The 21,490-nt window shown below is 41.7% G+C and overlaps 2 protein-coding genes across 21 annotated transcripts in view; one reads left to right on the top strand and one right to left on the bottom strand.

Moving 5' to 3' along the window:
- The first annotated feature begins 3,330 nt into the window (after positions 1-3,330).
- Positions 3,331-7,989, top strand: nme3 (NME/NM23 nucleoside diphosphate kinase 3). Of its 2 annotated transcripts, none has more exons than XM_084926357.1 (5): positions 3,331-3,479; positions 5,288-5,418; positions 5,519-5,620; positions 5,734-5,846; positions 7,212-7,989. In XM_084926357.1, the coding sequence occupies exons 1-5, from the start codon at positions 3,434-3,436 to the stop codon at positions 7,327-7,329; spliced, it is 510 nt and encodes a 169-aa protein (XP_084782483.1). In that variant the 5' UTR covers positions 3,331-3,433; the 3' UTR covers positions 7,330-7,989. The 2 variants fall into 2 exon arrangements, with proteins under 2 accessions (XP_084782483.1, XP_084782484.1); XM_084926358.1 differs by lacking the exon at positions 3,331-3,479 and adding an exon at positions 3,500-3,935.
- Positions 7,990-8,044: 55 nt separating this feature from the next.
- Positions 8,045-21,490, bottom strand: part of mapk8ip3 (mitogen-activated protein kinase 8 interacting protein 3) — a 31,848-nt gene continuing 18,402 nt past the window's right edge. For 12 of the 19 annotated variants that reach the window (XM_084926335.1, XM_084926341.1, XM_084926343.1 and 9 more), the window contains 18 exons: positions 21,264-21,434; positions 20,566-20,725; positions 19,514-19,564; positions 18,133-18,222; positions 16,655-16,807; positions 15,184-15,349; positions 14,838-15,035; positions 14,570-14,753; positions 14,295-14,414; positions 13,931-14,011; positions 13,740-13,807; positions 13,084-13,232; positions 12,788-12,959; positions 12,575-12,688; positions 11,141-11,179; positions 10,554-10,718; positions 10,069-10,215; positions 8,045-9,227 (listed from right to left, as the gene is read on the bottom strand). In XM_084926335.1, the coding sequence (XP_084782461.1) occupies positions 9,097-9,227; positions 10,069-10,215; positions 10,554-10,718; positions 11,141-11,179; positions 12,575-12,688; positions 12,788-12,959; positions 13,084-13,232; positions 13,740-13,807; positions 13,931-14,011; positions 14,295-14,414; positions 14,570-14,753; positions 14,838-15,035; positions 15,184-15,349; positions 16,655-16,807; positions 18,133-18,222; positions 19,514-19,564; positions 20,566-20,725; positions 21,264-21,434 (2,359 nt within the window). In that variant the 3' untranslated portion in view covers positions 8,045-9,096. The remainder of the gene's footprint in view (positions 9,228-10,068; positions 10,216-10,553; positions 10,719-11,140; positions 11,180-12,574; positions 12,689-12,787; positions 12,960-13,083; positions 13,233-13,739; positions 13,808-13,930; positions 14,012-14,294; positions 14,415-14,569; positions 14,754-14,837; positions 15,036-15,183; positions 15,350-16,654; positions 16,808-18,132; positions 18,223-19,513; positions 19,565-20,565; positions 20,726-21,263; positions 21,435-21,490) is intronic. The other 7 variants (XM_084926342.1, XM_084926353.1, XM_084926354.1 and 4 more) reach the window with 4 other exon arrangements.

Raw genomic sequence — 21,490 nt, 5'->3', positions numbered from 1 at the left:
TTTGTGAAACACTGAAAGTGGTGAAAGTTTCAAAACCCATCTGACACCCATCTCCATGGTGACACCTAATAGCCACTTTTGAAATCATCATATTGTGTTAATGCTATTCTGTTAAACAATGGCTCAGAAAACTGTTGCGCAAGTGTAAACAAGGCTACATATTATACCAAACTGCCAAAAATTATGTGATTTCCAGAGATCCTGACGCAACAACAAAACTTTGAGGCTGTTAAAGGCAGACAGCTTTGATCATATTGAAGAGTTTGTTTTGGCAAATATAATGTAGTGCTAACATACACATGGCTGTTTCAGTTTTATGTTTTTTATTGCTGTTATTATATTATTAATTCCTAATAGACATTATCATCTATTTTCCACTACTATATTGACAATCAGTGCATAACTACTTTAAAGTTCCCTTCTATATAACCTTATGTTCACCTCCTTAGAAATGTAACTACACGTTGGGTCGACACAGTCTGCAACGACTTTAATGGTGGGGAAGGCTGGGCTGTGGGGTTAAAAGGAGTTTCCAGTTACAGTGTAACAGGTTATTACATCATTTGCATCATATATATATTTAATAGTTGGTCTTTAAGGTCTTTAACAGTTCACGCAGAACCTGGAGGCCCAGAGCCCGAGTGGAGACTTCGTACTGAGCTGGGTGATGCAGCCTGATGGAAACGTTTTCCACATGCCTGACAAGAAACAGGATGATGAGATATAAACAAATATTTTGATTTTCCACCTCACTCTGTACTGCATTTATTTGCATGTTGCTATAGAGCTTTAGCTGGGGATGCTATATATGAAGCCCTTAGGGATTTTTTCCTATAGATTATGTGAGCTCAAAATGTATACGCTAATACTGAATTTAGTTCCATTTGACACATTTTTATGTTTATGTTAATGCCAGCATGTATCTGTTGTGTTTGGCACCACATATAAAACACCAGGACACAACCACAAAGTAATGAACACATAATTTACCTGCACAAGCATAAATGCTAAGAATGACGTCAGCTGCTTGTTTAGGTTAAACTCTACAAAGATCCACAGCAGAAGTCTAAACCAGTCATGATGCTGCTGGTTCAGTATTAACATGAATGAAAGAATCAATTTGTGGAATCACCACTTTAAATGTCAGAAATAATTTATATTTGTGATTTGATTTTTGAATTAATTTACTTATTTTCCTTTTTTAAACAAGGGTAAAAAAGGTTTTCTGAATCTGAAATTCATCATTATCTAATAATGAATTGTTATATTAATTTCTATATAAATAATGTAATGTAAATGAATGTACTAATATGTATTTTATTGCACAATTAAAGATTAAATCCCTAAATGCTTTGATGTTCTCGATGTGCCTGACTATCCTTGTCCTCCACACTTTTTACACTCAAACTCTTATCGCATTCACAAAGTTACAATAAAGAAGTTATTTGATGTAAAACCAACATTTAACAACTCAAAACTCACCTTTTTAAAATTGCTTTTGGTTAATATTTGCCTGTTTTATGAGTTGTTATCCTATGTGCAGCACTTGTGATTCTCTGTCTAGAAAGGTGCTATATAAATAAAATTTTACTTACTGTTGATATGAGCCAAATATTTTACTGCTACTATTCATAACCATCATCATTACCATTGCATTAATAACATAATCTACAGCATTGATATTGCATTCAGATGTTTAAACATACTGGCACCATATTAACCTTTATTACAGATGCAGTTATAACTATTTTTATACACACCTTGCAGTTTGTGCTTATTAAAGAGTTAAAGCTCAGTCAGTAATTGAAGGTCAGAAGCTTCATCCTATTGTGCAAAGTGACTTAGAGCTATGGAAGGATTGCCTACACGCTTACAAGACACATATGCCATGTTATTCATTATTATCTTTTATTTGTTTATATCCTTTGTATTAAGCTTTGAGTAGTGGAATTTGATTAAAGCATTTATTCAATATATTACATATATAGTTTCAGTTAGGTTGTTATACATATGAGAGTGGCCTCTGTCTGGTTGTGAGTTTTAGTAGGCGAGGTGAGAGGTGAGACAGAGTGCAATTGAGGTCGACACACCCACGCACACACATCGTAGGTAGATTCATTTCTAGGTAAGAGTTCAGACATATTTTGCAAGCTTGCAACTGCATTTGGTGCCTGCATAAGTGATAGTTTGTTGTAGGACGCGCTCTGATGTTCCAGAGATAAGCGAGGGTAAGATGAGCTACCGGATGCGCCTGGCGTGGAGACGAAGAGAATGTTCTTTTCAAATGTGTCAAAAGTCGTTACCAGAACATTTGTGGTTTTGAAACTTATGCATGTATTGTATCTGCTTTGACGCATGAGGGGGCGTCATAAATAATACCCTGATGTTATGAAAACAACTGCTTGTGTATTATTGGGCAGAGATCGATGCTGGTTGTGTGCAGTGTTCATCCCCCACGCGTGTGTTCATTAAAATCATCGTTTGACCAAACTCTCCTGGACCATCGTTGTTTTGTTCTCATCCTCAATATTCTGGACACGCGACATTACTTATTTGTATTTATTCTACATCTCACTCTGGCAAAATTGATAGTATGGATAACAACTTTGGCACTGGTATCGTCAGGGCTGGGAGCAGAACATGTGAACTGCCTGTCAGTTTATAAAGAAATGTAGCTACAGTTATAAAAGCGCAAAAATATTTGTCTTAGACTGCAAATGCCAAGCAGGAGAGACATTGTCTCTCTGTGTACGATCAATGAACTTGTCACACACAAGAACAGCTCATGGTGAGCACACAATACCCTCAAACACATTACCATTCTGTTTGTTTGGCAAGGGCTGTGGCCCTTTTCAAGCAGGGCCATGCTTTCAAACCAGCTGCACAAACTGATGATGTATTTAGTTTTTAACAGACAGGAGGGATACTTCCCATAGTCTGACCCGTGCATGCCCATCTGTTCAGTGTCATCCTGGACTGCTGCAGCAAGACTAAACTACTCTGAACTGATTAATTACATTGAGCTTGCACTGCAATACCTTATTAGATTTTTGCTACCAAACTGCATGAATTACTGCAACTTATAGTTAGAGTATATCAGTATAATTCAGTATACTATGAAGGGATACTTTTTAACAGTGGAAAGCAAAAATCACATCATTTCGTTGTCATTAAAAGTATTCAGATTAAGCACAGCGATGTTGCAGTCATGATATGCTGCTCTCCCCTCCATAAGCTACCTTCATTGGTTGAAAGTATCGGCACTTGGTATCAGATGGAGCAAATTTTGGGAGCGGCATACCATTGGTCGTTTGCGCCACATGATTTGCAGTTTCAGCCGCTCCTCGTGAGCCCGCGTTTAAGCTACGTGCACGCGCATCCTTCTTTCCTCCTCTTTATCGTACCCGACATTGATCCCCGTCCGCTGGCGACAATGATCTGCTTATTTCTGTCCATATTTGCTCAGATCTTTCAGTCAGGTTGGTAATAAACGTGCTTGTATCTGCTCCTCTGTCACTCACGGGCCTCCAGTCTGACTTTCACAGGATAATTTTCTCCCAGGAAACCCTCCGGACAGATGCCTCGGCTAGCTGCAGGCAGCGGCACAGTTAACCGGTACAGCAGTGGTGTCGTGTTGCCTTTTCTAACTTTAGTTTGACAGAAGAAACTCGGACTGACTAGTGGTTAGTTTTTCTGTGACCGTGGGTGATACTGCAGTGTGGCCAGCTTGTTAACTAATCTATGCTGAGAGCCGCGTGGTCCATGTGTCCTCCTCAGCGTGAGAAAAGTTGATTCATCATCCTATTAATAGCGCGTGTGTGCGCTGATTGGCTGCTGCAGGAAGAGCTTTGCAATGGGGCCGAGAAAGAGGGGACAGCCAGACCGGTCCGAGCTCGAGGATTTGGTGGCTAAACACGCGAGAATCGAAGAATTTGGTGAGGAACACCCAGAAAGTTGTAAGCGCGAGGTTTGTGGCACGAGCAGCTGATGTAATACCGGCTGGGGCGTTAGGTTTGATCCTCCACAGGCCTCCACGGTGTGGGAAATGTAGTGTGGATGAGTGACGAAACGTCTCTCCCACTGAAAACGCTACGTACAGATGAACAGAATCAACCTTTTGGCATTTACTTATCTGGATGATTGAGCATGCATCAAGACGTAGTGTGGTTAAAACAGCAAATGCATGTAGTGCTTTCAGACGTGTGCACTTTTGCTTGTGAAGTTTTTAAAGGGGCTTTCTGTGCTTATTTTCAACTCTGTATTTCTATTGTTGGGATCTACTTTGCACGATTAACAGTTCCAAATAATCATTGTAGTTTTACTGATCTGGGTGTAGCCATTCAGTTCATCCCTGTGCAAACAAGAGGTTTATACCAGGGGTGCCAAACATAAGGCTCCAGGGACCAGAATCACCCGGCAATAAATAAACATAAATTTGGGGCTCATAACTGTATTTAAGCTTGTCTGCTAAAGACCTCCCCCACAAAACCCCCCAGAGATGTTTCTGTTTTTTTGTTTCCACAGTAAAATAAGTGGTAGCACTTTATAATAATGTCACACTATTAAGCATTAGTAAAGTTTAATTCATCATTTATATCATTACTCCTCTTTAGCATGTGTTTTATAAATACAGATGTTTATTCAGCTGTTACTGTTTCACCTGGTACTACTATCACTGCTAGCAATAATCATAATCATGGTCATAATAATAAAATGTCTGTATTTAAAAATTGCATACTGAGGAGGAGTAATGCTATGTAAATGATGAGTTCAGCACTTGCTAATACCTTAATAATGCCAATCTGTGTAACATCATTATATAGTGCTACCAAATAAATGCACAAAATACTGTATTTACTGTGAATTAACAAAAAGTTTCCTCCTTATATTTACAGGACAGTTTGACAACAAGCTACGAGAACCTTTTCCGTAATTTTACACATTAATTTCTTCCAGTTTAAGCCCAAAGAGTTGTGCTGACAGCTTTCTTTCATTAACTACAGCAGTGAGAAAACTGGGCTGTACTGTTGCCATCACACTTCCTTTTCTTATATTGAGAGATCTCTGGGATAAATGTGGCTCACGCTGATGTCATTCTTTGATATTTTGACCAGCTTTGATGTGAGCAGCCAACACTGTAACGGTACATATGTGACATAAAATAAGGAAATGCACAACAGGCCCTCTTTAATATGTCTATGCGCAGAGTGCAGTGGCTACAAGCAGAATAATTGTAATTGTATTGCTCATTTAAGCTCGAGTTTAAGCACGTTTTATTCGACTCTAGGCTGGACTGGGGTGAATGAACGCACCTTCGTTGCCGTAAAACCAGATGGCGTGCAGCGGAGACTGGTGGGCGAAATCGTGCGTCGTTTTGAGAAAAAAGGCTTCAAACTGGTGGGGCTGAAACTTGTGCAGGTATGCCTGGAGCAGCTCCGTGTTTCCAAAATATTTTGATCTGTGACCCATGAACCACGGTATTATCCATTAATCTGTCGTGTGTGTGTTTGTATACCAGGCCTCAGAGGAGCTTCTTAGGGAACACTACTGGGACCTGAGGAGCAGGCCCTTCTTCGGTGGACTCGTAACCTACATGAGCTCGGGGCCAGTTGTTGCGATGGTGAGACTCCTCGACGTGATGCGCACATTGTTCCACGCTGAGGTTTTCGCAGTAGCTTGTGGGGTCACTCCGATTACAGATGTGCTGTAGTGTACCTCTCTGTGCTCCTCCAGGTGTGGCAGGGCTTGGATGTGGTCAAGACTGCACGGAAGATGTTGGGAGAGACCAGCCCTGGAGACTCGCTGCCTGGAACCATCCGGGGAGATTTGTGTGTGGAGGTGGGCAGGTGAGAGATTTCACTCTACTTAAAGGAGAATTAGATTTTTATGCCATGCATTTTTATTTATTTCAATTAAAGCTGACTGTCTCAGTCGATTTGTATCATTGTGGTGGTACACAGAGGCAAAAACTGTCACTGACTGTCATTGACTGAATTCTTGCATGAAGAGTTTGCTGATATTAATTACAGAGTTCAAATGATAAGTTAATCAACATACATGGTAATTATTGTAATTTTAAGCTTTCATGCTTTTTTTGGAGCTAACAGTCTTAGAAACATGTTGTCTAAGCAGATAATTACTCTGCATGGCCTCTAGTAAGCCTGTGAGGAACCTTTGAGTCTATTTTGATCAAGATAAGTGCTGCCATTCACATTTTAAACATGCTGTCTCAGAGTGATATTCAAAAGCTACTTGATGCATTTGTTACAGCTAGACTGTTGATCCCGAATGTGGCATTGAGAGCACTGGCAGAGACTAGAAAGCCTCTATATAGCCTTTCATTTTACACGAGTTCTTAATTACACCTTCCTCTGTCTCTTTCTCCCTCTGTTGTTGGGACCGCTGTCCCTCCTCCTGCACTTCTGCACTGCCGGTGCTAGCAACAACAGCCTCCTGTGACTGCGAGAGCTTGTTATTAGTTGTTGCTGGTACTACTGTTGACTGTGCAGTGGTGCTAGCAACAACAGCTAACATGTCAAAGGACCTTATTATCCTAAGGGCGCCAGTGTACCTTCCTTATTGGTGGCTTGCTTGCTGACACAACATCATCACACGGTCACTTCTATTCATGCTCAGAAAGATAGTCGCCACTCAGACAATGCCGGCACATAAGCGCTGATATAACATCAGGCTTTAAACCTTCCTTTTTGATAAAGTTATAGTTCGCGCTGGATCAGGTGACCCTGAATCCTCCCTTGTTATAGGCTCAGACTTCTGCAGGACTTCCCATAATGCACTGAGAACTTCTTCTCCACTCACCTCTTTTCACTACTGCATGTCATAGTTTTGTCGTCCCTCTCACAAAGCTCCTGTTTTGTCCTTGTTTCCCTGTGCGCTCCGTTTCCCTTTTCTCTCGTTTTCATAAGGGAACATGTGATTGTTGGGCCTTTGCTTTGCAAAATAAAATTACCTGTTGTTGTCAATTGGTCCTATATAAATAAAGCGAATTGAATTACTGTAAACATCTTAAATCAGACTTTTTGAGATGTCATCAACTTCAAAAAGTCTTTATTTGGAAAAATAAAGTAAATGATGAGGACAAACAGGTGAATTGTCCCTCAGACCCCTGCTTATTATTAATGAATGACTCAGTTTGTGTTTGGGGCAGATGGTATTTCGAGTCTCAGTGTTCTTTACATGTTTGTTGGCAGAAACGTGATCCACGGCAGCGACTCTGTGGAGAGCGCTCAGAAGGAAATCTCTCTGTGGTTTCGTCAGAGCGAGCTTCACCGCTGGGAGAGCAGCAGCACCCGCTGGCTCTACAACTGACTTTCTGCACAAACACTGTCCGATCGTAAACGGTTTTTTGTTTTTATCATATAAGGTGGATCACGTCATACCTCAGATGAACTGTTTGGCTTTAGTAGTTTGTAGCTACTCGAAAGCTCATCTCTGCCGTCCTGTATTTCATCTTTTTCATACATTATTTTATATCTTAAGGGACGTGAGACGACACTACCAAGCAAAATGCACTAAGCGAGCAATAACCTGGCTTCTGCTTTCTTTCCAGTTTTTGCTTGTTTTTTCAGTCCACAATATTAAAAAGTAAAACTCAGAACAAGTTTGAGAGGCACTGATGTAAGCAGTTCATGTATGGTACAAACATGTAATGTTTATATGAAGTGTGTCCCATAGATTAATGTTTTTTGTATTTTATTTTGGCACTTCTAACTAAACGGGAGCAGTTTACCAACACATTGTCTTTGCCTTGCACACATGTTCAGCTTCTTGTACTTTCCAAGTACAAAGATCATGTAAAAGTACTTGAATGTAAACTTTCCAGCTCCCCAAATGCATATAGCCTGTTAAAGTGATGCTGCACTAAATAATGTTTACCTGATTGGTCATGTTTATGCTTTTATTGGCTGTTAAGAAGCTTTATTTTACCACTGTCCAAAAAAAAGAATAAACCTAACATACTTTTTAAAATGTTCTTCTTGTTGTGAAGTGAGACACACACACAGACGACACAAACCCGAGTTAATTGTTCTGAGCACACATATGTTTAATATTTAATACACAGAGATAGAGATCAATGCGAGAATTTCCATACTGAACAAAGAGGATGGGTTTCAGTGGAGATTTACACAACTCCCTGTACATACGATGACAACACGCCACTGTTCACCGTCCCATCAACAGCCAGGCAGAGAAATGAGCGCGATGAGATCTGGACTGAACCCTCGACACAGTTGAACTCCTTTTGTATGTGGACACAATCTGACCTTAGAGCCCCATCAGGACTCTTATAGAGGCGACTCATTGTGACATGTGTAGCAACATGTTTTAAGCAGCAGCCGGGAGAACCCAGGCTTCTGCAGGGGTTGGAAATGAAGTAATTTGACTTCCTATTTGTTCCGTGTATGCTCATCCTAACTTGAACGCCGCACTTTTGTGTGAACTTTGACCTTAAACCGAGGCCTCAGCTTTCTGCTTCCTCGCACACCGTCTAAGAATATGTAGATGCATAAAACAGAGTCCCTGATTGTTAATGGACTGCCAGATGGCCGTTGGTAGGACTGATGTCTACATGCCGGTGTTGCCTTTCCTGCTGCTGCTGTTCTTTTTCCTTATTTTTGTGCATTTTGGGGCTTTGCTTTAAAATGAGGTGGAGTTTTCACTGATGATTAACTAAATGGAGGAAGATGAGGAATAACTCTGGGGCAGATGCAGGACAATTGAGGTAAATATAGGAAGAGATACAGTGTGCTTACAGGGTGAATATAAGGTTGATACAGAGAAGGGAGGTAGTTATGAGGCTGGGTTACAAAGCTCATGAATCATTACAATGCCCTGCGTGGGACAGAAACAGGATGGCAGGCAGGTTTCTAGGTTTTAAGGTCTGGGACAGGAGGGGGTATAATAGTTACAAGGGACGATACACGGCTTTAATGGTCGTTTTAGAGCCAAAGGGGGGACTTTTACATGACCGGGGGAAAATTACAAGGTTTGGGTGGCTGAAAGCTTCTGGGCGGGAGAAGAGATCTCTTTAAGGAGATGGGTGGATGCGTGAGGTGTTAAAGCAGATCTCAGGTGTCACTCGGGTACATAAGACACCTGCCAGACGATGATGTGGCTCCGCTCAGCTTTGCACAAAGTAGGTTTGTTCTGCGAAGCCCCACCATCACCATTTTCTCCTTCCTCCGTCTCATCATCCTCTCCATCGCCTGAGAAGAACGAAAAAACAAAGCAGAGCCATGAAAACATGAAAGCAAACGTTGTGCTCAAATAGTTACATGCATTTTGTGTACTGTTTGAAACTGTTTCATTCATCATAATTTGATGTGATACTATTGTACTTTTCACAAGTCTAAATACACTCACGTTGCTCTTTCAGACACCTAATCGGCTTTGCTGTTCAAGCAAAAACAAAGACTGTCTGCTGTTATTTACACTTAACCAACTTACCTGGATGGGCTGCTGTGGTAAAGAAGCAGGCACGAGAAAGTACATAACTATGCTGGTGACATGGATTATAAAAGGCATGTCCTATTCCAGTAGGTTTCTTTAACCTTTAATTAACTAATTACTCATTACTTGCTAGTAAACCATCCAAGTGCAAGACCATTACAGGACCAAACGGAAAAAGTACTATTTCCAACTTCTCAAATTAAAAAACCATGGCTGCTAGGGGTGAGTGGTTCAATCCAGGTATCAGAAACACAAGTACCAATGCTTTTATTGGTATTGGACCGATACTAGTGCCACAGGATCGATAATTTAGTTTGTGAAAATGGAAAAAGTTTATTAGCCCTCTCCTACATAAGCTGGCTTTAAAAGTTGTACCTTTATTAGTGTTGGGTACTTACATTACAATATAAAGTGCCTTGAGGAAACTGTTGTTGTGATTTGGTGCCAAGTACATAAAACTGAATTGAACTGAATAAGTTAAAAGTATGAATATCGGTATTGGTATCGGCAATACCGTATTTACTCGATATCAGATCGATACCAAAATATGCAGTATCGGATATACGGACTGGTTTCAGGACAGGTTTGAATGCTCACCTATGCGGAAGTCGATGTAACCCTCGCCTCCACTCAGCACCAACACGTTCTGAACACTCTGCGCCTCCGTCTCTGTGGGAGCTGTGGAGCCCTGTCCTTCTGATGGACTGTCCAACACACTGCCATTTAGGGTAGCCAGGACATTGCCTGTCACCAAAAGAAAAAGAAAAACAGGAAAGAAAGATGTTACTGAAAATGACATTTACGTATTGAAAGTGTCACTGATGACACCTTCACAAAGTAACAAAAACACAATCTTTCTTTAACGTCAGATTAATATATCAGAAAGGTTTGGAAAGAAGCAGAGCTTAGATAATAAATATTCACTAACATTTTGAGAGCGATGGAACAGTATTATCACAGATTTGTGATGTCTACATATGTGTCTTTTAACATTTAAGACAAGACGTGTAAATTTAAACATGCCTATTAGTGCACAGTCCATTTAAAATTCAGAATTAAAGGGAGCAGAGATTCAGGCCTACCCGGCACAGAGACGAAGAACTTGACAGCATCACGGTGTCCATGGAAACAGAGTTGGGCCTGTGCCATTGAGCAGTAGGGGATGAAGCTGCCGCTGCTCTTCTCAGAGCCATCGTCGCCGTACACATGGATCACCCCACCAGAAGATGTAGGTGACACCTTATTGGCTGATAGAGAGAGAGTAAAGGGTAAGAGTACACGAGTAACATGTGTTTGTGAACAAATCACATTCGGTAGCATGACATAATCAAATAAAAATAAATTTTCCACAGAGCAACTGAAAACAGTTAAAGCTAAAAGACGCCCACTGCATGCAATGGATTTGTTACGCATAAAAATAAACAAATCATAGACATGCAAAACAAATCCCGAGTAAAAAGCTGCTTTTAAAGTTCAGCAAACTGTGAAATCCTTGCACACAGTGTACTCTGTGACCTTCAGCTAAACTGTTGCACTGCTGAAAGAGCTGGACACGTACCCTCGTAGAATAAGCACATAGCAGACAAAGTTTAACAGCAAGCGATACGTTGTATCAGGAGACACGGAGGCTCGACCGGGTGAAAAGGAGGTTAGGAGCGCTCCCACTTACCCCTCAAACCCAGGAGCTGTCCCCGGTGAAGGACCACCGCTACGGGAGGCGGAGGAGAGTGGAGGGAGAGCGGGAGAAAGAGCACAGCAACAGTAACAGTTACGACGGAGAGTTTGTGAAAGGGGTGAAACCACAGAGGGAAGCAAAGAAAAACAGAAGGTGTAGAAAGTTGGGGAGCTGATGTGGAGAAGAAGAAGGAAACTAAAGAGATAGATAGAGAGTGCTACGGTAGCGGAGAGTGTTTGTGTGGACAAATGAGCCAAATTCGGCCACCTAATGAATTTCCTTTACGGAGGACATTTGACAAGATCGGGTTCATGTTAAGTTTACTGTAGTCCTACCTGCTGAGCTTCAGATTCAGCACACATTCAGTTTGTTTGTCTTTGTTCACTGTCATCTAAATTTCATTTACACTCTTTTTTTCTCTGTCTTTTGCGTAACCTCTGTGCTGCTCCAGTCCTGCCTGTTTATTACAAAAAGAACTGGCTGAGACCAAAAACTGCATTTCCTGTTGGAGCCACTTACCACCAATCGTAGCAGCATGATTGAAAAGGACACAGATTGTGGAGCGCATGCAAGTCAGACTTTAGGAATTCTGCTACTTAAAAGCATCATCTCACGAGGCTGTCCTTAACTTGAAACTTGCAAAATCAATTTCATTATAAAGTAAATAAAGTATATTTTGATGATTATGATCATGGTGTTATGTGTGATTGATTGGGAGGTGTCCCTTTCTAATGGATTATTGAACTCATGTCTGTGTGGTTCAGATCATTGCAGAGGTTTTGGTGAGTTAAAGTCCTAGTGTTTAATTATCCAGTATGGGTGTCTGTGTTACACCATGGGGAAGCTGATAAATTAGGACTCCATCACTTCAACCTCATCAGGTTAAAAAACAAAAAAAATAAAACTTTAAAAGTTGAATTTTAAAAATTCAGTTTAAAAACAGTGGGTGAGGTCACAGTGACTACATAAATATTTGATACTGCCTATAGCTGAGGGTGGAGCTGGTTTGCATGGAGATGCCTAACAAGTGCATTAAACATCTGCTTTGATAGCTTGGGCAGGGTTTCTTTGTAGTGAGTGTGGTTATTACCTCCCTTTGTGTTTATAGTGGCTTGCTCCATGAGTAATATAAGTGAAGTTGTGCCCATTTGGTCAGTTTATAAGTTCTTCTTTTATTTTGTAAAGTGCCTTTGTGTTTTTGATTTACCTTTTAACATTTTGGAGGGTAAAATAAAGCCAACTTTATGAACTGTACACCTGTATCTGTATCCTTTGGGAGCCTGGTCCAGTACATCAAATGTAACAAACATTTGCTGACAGGTTATCCAGATATTCTGCTGTGTAAACCACCTAAAACTTCAAGTATTTATGACAAATAATCACCTTTGATCCTTTAGGCACCAAAAAATAAAGAAAAAAGACTCATACTCTCTGTCAGTGGGATGGAGATGATGACACCGTTTCCAGTCCCGACCCAAAGACGATTTCCACCAATCAGAAGCGCTGTGATTCGCACAAAAGAGAATCCCAGCTTGCCGGTACCTACAAGACACAACCAGAGTGAGTGGGATGTTGCACAGATCACATGCAACTCCAAAAGTGAAACGTCACACTTCACAAAATAAACTAAGATAAACTCACCCAGCATCTTGCTGACGTATGGCTCTATGTCTACATCCTGGAGGTGCTGGTGCGTGTGCGCATGGTAGAGACGCAAGGTTGAATCCAGTCGGATCGACACCCAGACTCCATCACCGATCCAGGCTAGCTGCCGTACCTGACTCTCCCTCCGAGGGTGGGCATCGAAGGACTTCTGCCAAACAGAAAGGATTTAGTGGTGTTTATTATATTATTACAACTAAAAATAACACGTCTGCGGCACTGAAGCTGCAGACGTTTCTTCAGCACAACGATGCGACAGCGGGCTCGTGCCTCACCTCTATCTGCATGCTCTTTGGCTGAATGACGTGGATCTTGTTCTTGTAGCCGCACCACACTTTATCGTGGACGACGGCCATGCAGCGGATGGAGTGATGAGGTCGGCCGAGGTCCATGAGGTGGTAGTTGGACAAATCCCACTGGCCATCTGATGACAGAAACACACACATTAGCTAAATGTGTTTCTGTGAGTTTTTGCACATCTCTGCTTCATTAAATGAGGTAAATAAAGGGACCGTCCCTGTAACTGTCCTCTGGAAACACTTTGAATCACAGCCTGTTAGACAATTGATGAATCTCAGACAAGAGATTTCTCAAGACCTGAGCTGCCGAGCTAACCTAGCTAACAATAATACTGTGGGTTGTGGCTATTTATTTATATAAAATCAATATATGGAAGAATTAAGGTAAATAAACATAGAAGCAATTGAAAATATTTTATAAATGAAATCATCCCTACATTCCTTTCTAATGTGTATTTTTGTGCCTTTTGTGTCATATTAACATATTACTGGAGTCATTTATTGACTGCTTTCTCTATCTTTGATTTTGACTGTGCACGCACATTGAACTGGTGGCAACGCTCCAATTCCACCTGCAATCATAACTTCCCCTAACAGACTAATGTCTGGTGTCTCTGTTAAAGTTCGATTACCCTCCGATCTGTGGAATATCGCGAGTGTCCCATCGGCGAGGGCAACCAGCACGCGGCCTTTCACATGCCTGCAATTACAAGGAGATGGAGATCACTGGACAAACTGAAACTCATAAAAATAAAATCCTCGACTCTGCTTAAAACTACATATAAAAATAAGAGATGCATTGATTTCTGTTTCTTCTTCTTACACCAGACTGAGCACTGAGTCTTTAAGTTTGATGGAGTGGAGACACTTCTTCCAGTTTCCCACAGCTGAGTGGACATAAAGCCTGGAAGGAAAAACAGAATCAGGTTACTCCCGAGCTCACAGAAACTATAAGACGCACAAGATTTATGTGTGTTTTAGGTGGAAGGCACAAGGATAAGGATAAAGTAATTGTAAAGCTGTTATGTTTATCAAAAATCATCCATCAAATGTTGATTTAAGCTTTAACTTACTCTAATTGACTCTAATGACTCAAAATTTCCCAGGGTTAAAAATGCTGAAAAACGCCATAAACTGCTGTGATAGTGGACACTGTGAGGCTTCAGCAGACGTTGTGAGTGACTCACCAGCCATTCTGGGCCCCGAGCCACATGGTGGGGGCCACGCTGGTGTAGTTTTTGGTCTCATCACCTCCATCCTCTGACTCTGGAGGGTGTGATGTTTCCTCCTTGGACTGGCCTGAGCTCCTGTGTGGAAAATTCAGAGTTTCAGGTTCCAAACAGGGAAGTTGATCCACTTTTGATGGCATGCTTACAGTAACTGTTTCCTTCCCTTGTCTAATAACGTGCCATTTAATTTATCCTAGACAATCCTGAGGACTTGTCAGACTTTGACCTCCTACCTATCAGAGGCATCTGCTGGACGAGGCTGAGGATCAGTGAAGACGTGCTCAGTAAACGGTCCCGGAGGTCCAGACCTCATTTCTGTGTTGCTGGCCGTTGACTCGGGAACTTCTGTGGCCTCCGTGGCTTCCTCGGCTGATTGGGCTGGGTGAATCTTCCCATTCATCGGTGGAGCAATGGGAGCTAAAGCAAAATGACACTATGACATCCACACCTCTCATTTTCCTTAACAGTACATGAGTGAAGGAGTACCTATCATGCGCCCACCTTGTCCTTTGTCCATGATTGGCGTATCTGTGCGAGAGGAACAGTTGCTACGTGCAACGCTGCAGTTGGTGGCGCAGCCGACTAGAGTGATGCCGGCCAACATGCCCTCCACGCTGCCGGTGTCCTCTCCTCCCCCTGCTCCACCTTCACCTGGATCCAACACGATCTCTCCGGCTGGATAGTCGTTCTCGCTGGCAGCTGTGCACAGGCACACACCCACAGACAGACACACAGACACACTTTAACATATGAAAATGCAAGAAACCCAACATTTACCGCAAAGCAACAAGAAGTTGAAGGCAGTCACATGTTCGAACATCTAAAAAAGCAGCACTTCCACTCTCACCTGGCACGCTGGAGATGCAGAGTACATGGGCATTGCAGACATTGAACTGGTCAACCAGTGAGCCGGGCTGGTTGGCATCGATGATGACCACCTTGCTGGCAGAGTGGGTGCTGGTGAGGATCCACACTCGACTGCTCATTGTGTCTGTTTCCTGGAGCTCCTTTGACTGAGGGAGCAAAGGAAAGAGGAGACAAAGATGACAAAGAGAAAGAGCACAGATGTCTTTAAATGATCACTTTTCCCTGATTATTGTGGAAAACGTCACAAGGAAATCTCACAGAAGAGAAGCCTGGTGCTGCACTTACACTGGGATGCTTAATGTGATGTGGATAATGTGGACCTGCTGTTGTTAAACTACGTCTCAATACCTGACAACAAAAATGGCATCTTAGACACTTTCCTTCTTTACTCTGCACATTAGATAAACATGGAAAACCCAGCAGAAAATATCACTTCATTGCCGACCAGCTGCGTTACACATTTTCCTAGAGTAGCAACATATAACAACAAGCTCTGGTTTAACTCTTTCCCCTCGTAAAGACGACATGTGACGACCGCCCCTGGACCCTTAATGATAATTAGAACAGATTTGGATTCTTTTTACATACAGCAGAGATGAAATATGATAGAAATCACTCAGTTACACCAAGTAGGTGTTCAAAGGGGGAAAGTCCTCTCCACCCTGAAGAGGAGGTGTGGCTTGTTTCCAAACAGCAGCACATGTGCCCATTGTCTCAGTGCTCTAAGAAGCCCTTAGGACAGGGATGTGAGCCGCATACACCACCCTTTTTTAACTTATTGTAAAAAACACAAATATTTCTATAGTATGCGGTGAAAAAATAGGAACTTTTCTGTCATTTAACTGTTTTTGTATTACTTAAGTACTTATGGTCTCAGGTCAGTATCAGTAGAAAAAGATGTAAAACTGTAAAAATACAGTTAAAAGACCCAAGTTAAATAGTCTGCACATTTTCCAAAGCTGAGCAGTGGGCCAGATCTGAGGCTTTGAGATGCTTTTATTTCTTTTTGTGTCATAAATGATGGGTCAGTAAAGGAAGCACTGATTTCATTAGTATTTGGATAACTCAGCCTGCTCCTACAACGGCTGCTGGACAGATCTTCACTTAATCCTTCTAAGCAGAATTAAATTTGCACACAGCCATGACTCGTGTATGCTATCTAGAATCGTTTTGAGCAGTTAAATGCATCTAAACATTTTTTTTTAGACAAGAAGACAGGAAACGTGGCGAAAGACATCCAGTAAATGGCCTCACTGCACATTTGCACCCAGGCCTCTGCATTAGCTTTATAGAATAAAGATCACCTTGTCTACTCGGTGAGTGAAACCAGCACCAGCAGAAGTATTTTTAGACATACTCTAAACGACTGAGGATAATTCTTGCACATATTAACTTATAGTGTTCTGCTTTAGCCAACATGAATGCCTGTTTTGAAAGTGAGCTGTAATCACCTTCCTCTTCTCGGGAGACGTGTGGTTCTTCTTCTTATCAGCTCCGTCCTCGTCAGCGTGCAGAGGGTCGGTGCTGCACGCTGGTGCTTTCTCCGATGTCTCCTGGCTGCTGACTCTCCATCCTGTCAAGTCCACTCCTGCTGCACACCAAAGCTACACACATGTGCACACACAGACACACAGGCATAATAAATACATATATACATATTATATTAATATATGATGTTTCTAAAAGCAAGCAGATGCCTGCAATAGTGACCTTTTTAAAAATGATTTGGAGGCTTAATGTGGCTCCCGGTGCAAGAGTCATAATTTGGGTCTTATAATGTCGCCTTCAGATAGAATAATTATTTATAGCTAAACAAGTGGAGTGCATGAATAACAGAGTTTAGCACAGAGAAATTCAGCTCAAGTGCTTTATGATGACTCTGTGAGTGTGGGCTGATCATATTTGATTGGCAGTGACTGAACACCAGCTGTCACCAGATCCTCATGAAAATGTCGCTTGCAGTGAGATAGCAGAAAAGAAACACAAACAAATGTTTTCAGGGCAAAATAATCTGTATAGTCATGTGACTTTGGGTCATGAGTCAGGCTTTTGAGTGATGTGGAGTTCATGATGTATTCTTTTGAGTCTTAGATGTCTATTATGTACAATATTATTTCCTAGTTCTGTTATATTCTTTCTTAGTTCTCGGTTCTTCTTTAGACGATGTCTGTTTAATGTTCATATGTCCTATTCTGAGTGTCAGTGTTTATGTTCCCTGTTTAGTTTTGCTAGTCTCTCATCTCCTTAGTTAGATTCTGTTCACCTGTGTTTTATTTCCCCCCGGCTGTTTCCGCTCTGTCTTTTACCTCGTGTGTATTTAAGTCCTCAGTTTTCCTCAGCTCCTTGTCGTGTCCTCCACCATAGCTGTGTGTCTCTCTGCCTTTTGTTCAACTTAAATACTTACCTAGTTTCTGAAGTTTTTCGTTATTCCTCTGAATGATCAGCATTAAAGGTTGATTTTAAGTTCACATTATGTCTCTGGAGTCCACTTTCTGCTTTTGCACAGCTAGACTTTGACATTTGAAGTTTTTTCTTCCCCCCCAGTATTGATCATTACAAACGGTTAATTACGAGATACAACATGTCTCGAGATCTCCTTTACTGAAAAGTCTTGGTTTGTGTGACCTGTGTGCTTCATGGGCAAGTCACTAGAAAATAACTTTCCCCAAGAATGCCATCAACCTCCAGCAACCAACAATCATTGTTCCTTTACAAATGGTTGCCAGATGGTCACAGAGCAGTCTCAGGGCCTGTGTGACTGGGGTCTTATTCACCATGGTTGTCATATCTCCGAAATGGCAGGCAAGTTAATGTCACATGGTTAGTGGTAATATTTCTACAAAACCTAAACAAAAAGACATTTAACGACAGATCTGAGGTGTTTTTGTTTTTTCACAGAAAACCCTCATCCCTCCTGATTTTCTCCCACCTTCCTGTTGGGATCCTTCTCCACCAGAGGGCGACAGTAAACTGGGACGGGGACATTCTTCATGCGGTTATCCTCTTTCTCGTTGGTTGTCTAAAAGCACAGGTGGGAATTTGTCAGCAGAAAAGCAAAAGCAGTGAATTATCATCTGGTCTCCAGTTTTACTGAAGAAAACGAAAACATTCCCAGTATGTGAATGTGCTGTAAACACGTACAGCACATACACAGCAAGCATTAAAGGAAAACTCCACTGCTTCTCTCCTATCTGCAACCCTGTAAAGCCTGAACCATGAAATAATTGCCAGAAAATTACATTTTTTTAAAAAATGGGAGGTTTTTTTGAACCTATAGAATTTTATTTTAAAAGATATGAAATATCAGTTTGCATACATGACTTTTAAGTTGTATAAATCTTGCTACATCTGGCATTTTTGTGTAATTTATTGCTCAAAGTTTGTTAAAAAAATCACAATGATGATGTAGATGTCTAAAAATCTAATGTATAAAATGTAAAACACTTGGCATTACAGGGGGCTAACACAATCTCAACTCCTTTTTCAGTTCCCTGTTTTTCCCAGGATGCCGCAGGGCTGTCCCCAGAGAGCGTGTGCATTATGCATGAGGTGAGACACATAATTTTAGGGAAAAAGCATTTCACCACTTAGTTAAAGCATAACACCTTTATAAGGAGGTGAAATGACTGGCACAGTAAATATACACAGGTGCAAAACAGTGCAGCTTTCTAACCGAAGTATAATCTTTACACGGCTGCTAACTTTTGTAGCTCTACTTGAAAAATCGTAATATATTGATAGAATTCTGTTAGCAAAAGGAGTAAAATGAGACATCTAAACATCTCGGGTTGACAAAACTCTGCCTAATGACTTAGTGACTGTGAGTGGATTTTTCCTTTAAGATACTGAGATAATGCACAGGAGTAACATCCAAATGTTAAGTAGGGCAGGTTGAGACAGACAGAGGTTAAAGGTTAAAAGGTTGCAACACCACTAGCAGAGGGAGAGGAGATCAGATGGAATAAACTCCACAGGAAGTCCTTCATCAAAGAGCAAGGTGTGTAACACATGTATGTTTTCGAAATACAGCCTTTTCTGATTTGCATCATGCTGAAAAACAAAACTATTCATGCATTTCCAGAGGAACAGTGAATGTACTGTACAGTGGCAACCTTTTCCTCACAGAATAGTCTTTTTGTTAAAAGCCTTCACTTGGAGTGCTCAAAATAAAAGTCTTCCTTAAGTATCTGCACATCTTTCCTCTGCTATTAGCTGTCCGCTGCTGTCTAGGGGTCAGAGCTTTGGTTGGAAGGTTAAAAGGGAGAGGGAGCCATAAAGGCGCATGCTGGCACTCTGTCGGTCTCACTTGCCTGCTGCCTCTTCAGCGGGCTGTCCTGAGCGCTGTCCGTCTGACCACCAGTCTGTGGGAGACCAGAGTTAGAGCCACCTGCCTACCAGCACCTTCTGCACTCTGGCCTTCAAGCTGCACAGAGCCAACCTTAAAGTCCGCTGGCCGAAATTGAAAGCATGCTTCCATGCTGCGAGCTTAAAATCAAACACTGAGGGTTGTCGGCTCGTCTCCGTGCTGATCAGTTTTAAAATCAGCAAACCTCATGAAAGCCAGAACCCAGAATGAACCGATTCCTCTAACAATTATATGCAAAAGTATATCCTGATACTCTCACTGCCCACTTTATTAGGTACACCTGTTTCCACATGGCAGGATCTTTGTACATTTATGCATTTAGACAGATGAGCTGATCTGAGTGTTTCACAAATTGATGATCTACTGGGATTTTCCCACACAACCAACTCTAAGGTTTACAGAATGTGGCCATAAAAAGAGGAAATATCCAGTGATCAGATATTTTTCCATCATGTCAGTAAACAGGAAGTTTGTTAGCTAGTTCAGCTATGAGTCAGTCATGCTGTCCAGCATGTCAAGCAAATGCTCACTAAAGTACCAAATGTGTTTAAACCACAGCTGAAAATATTTCCAACCGTCTCGTTTACTTCTGTCGACTTTCACATATAAGAATTAGCATTAAAAAAAGAGGCATGTATAGTTTTAAATAAGATCCAGTAGCTGTTCAAAGGTTCAGAAATGACTTCATAGACTGTCTTGATGCATGCTCAGTCATCAGTCATCCAGGTAAGGAAATCCCAGAAAGTTGATTCTGTTCACACATCCAAGTGACTAAAGACTACTAAGAAATTCATTCAAACCCATTAAGTAATTGGCACACTCATTTAATTTGGAGATAATATGGAACCTGGAGTTTTTCACAACTTTACAAAGGATTTTAAAAAATTATTTTGAACGCACTTAAGTATTCACCCTCTTGGCAGTCAATGCTTTGTTAAAATCTTATGTTTCTCCTCATGTGTGTTTTCTTGTTCACACAGACAGCACTCTGGGTACCTGTTTGAATCGAGATGGCACGCTCCAGCCGCAGGTCTGCATGATACCGTCATCACGGCGCACGTGCTCACGAACCTGCCGGTACTGTTCACGGCGTTGCTCTCGGCGGGCCAACATCGCCGAGTCACTGAGGAGAGACGCAACACCGTTACTGGCCAGTCTGGAAGAAGCGGGAGGCAGGGAATGGAAGAGAAGAAAAAAGCGAAGCGTTAGCAGCCTGGCCAGCCAGCAGCAGGAGACAAAGAGAAGAGAGATGAAGAAGAGAAGGCAAGTAAAAGCAAGTGCAATAACTACTGCCAAGCAATCTTCTAAAATGACTAAAAGTAACGTGCAGTTTAGTGTTTTAAGACATAAAAGAAGAAAATTGGAGGCCTCTGTGTCTGTGTGATTGGGAGGTTGGTGTTTTTGTGGCTTTTGTGTCTTTACCAGACAAACATTTGTGGTCAAAAAACTGCGTTTAAGGGGAAATAAAAGAGGTCTGAGCTGCACTTGTACCAAAAGGTGTAATGCACCTGAATGGCGCGTCAAGACCAAAATAAGCAATCTCTATTGGAAGCATTTAAAAACACATCTCTCTGCTGATAATATACGCAAACTTTCTGCAAGTGGCCACAAGCGAGCGAGCAGCGAGCTGTTTAGCAGATAAGTGTGGGGGTTTAGAGTGATGCGTGATGTGGGGAAGTTCAGCCGCCGCTCACTCTTCAGGGAAGAACTCCAGGGTACGGTTGGAGGTGGAGATCTGACACATGGTGTGGCTGCGTCTCTGAGGGAAACCGGCCGGTGAGGGAGATTTGTAATGGATGTTGACATTGCAGAATGGCCGCTTGACGGGCGGCGGGCTGGATGATGAGCTGAAGAGACGTGCGAAGCTAGAAGATGGACAGAAAGAGAAATTTGCTTAGGATATTTCTTTTTCTTTTATATA

Source organism: Perissodus microlepis, chromosome 4 (genome assembly GCF_051167445.1).
Source record: "Perissodus microlepis isolate ML-2025 ecotype Zambia chromosome 4, ASM5116744v1, whole genome shotgun sequence".
NCBI lineage: Eukaryota > Metazoa > Chordata > Actinopteri > Cichliformes > Cichlidae > Perissodus > Perissodus microlepis.
This window is presented reverse-complemented; position numbering and strand designations above follow the sequence as displayed.

Coding starts and splice junctions, on each gene's coding strand:
- nme3 (XM_084926358.1), top strand. CDS start 3,854: ATGGGGCCGAGAAAGAGGGGACAGCCAGACCGGTCCGAGCTCGAGGAT. Junction 5,419..5,518: donor TGGGGCTGAAACTTGTGCAG/GTATGCCTGGAG, acceptor TTTGTATACCAG/GCCTCAGAGGAGCTTCTTAG. Junction 5,847..7,211: donor TTGTGTGTGGAGGTGGGCAG/GTGAGAGATTTC, acceptor GTTTGTTGGCAG/AAACGTGATCCACGGCAGCG.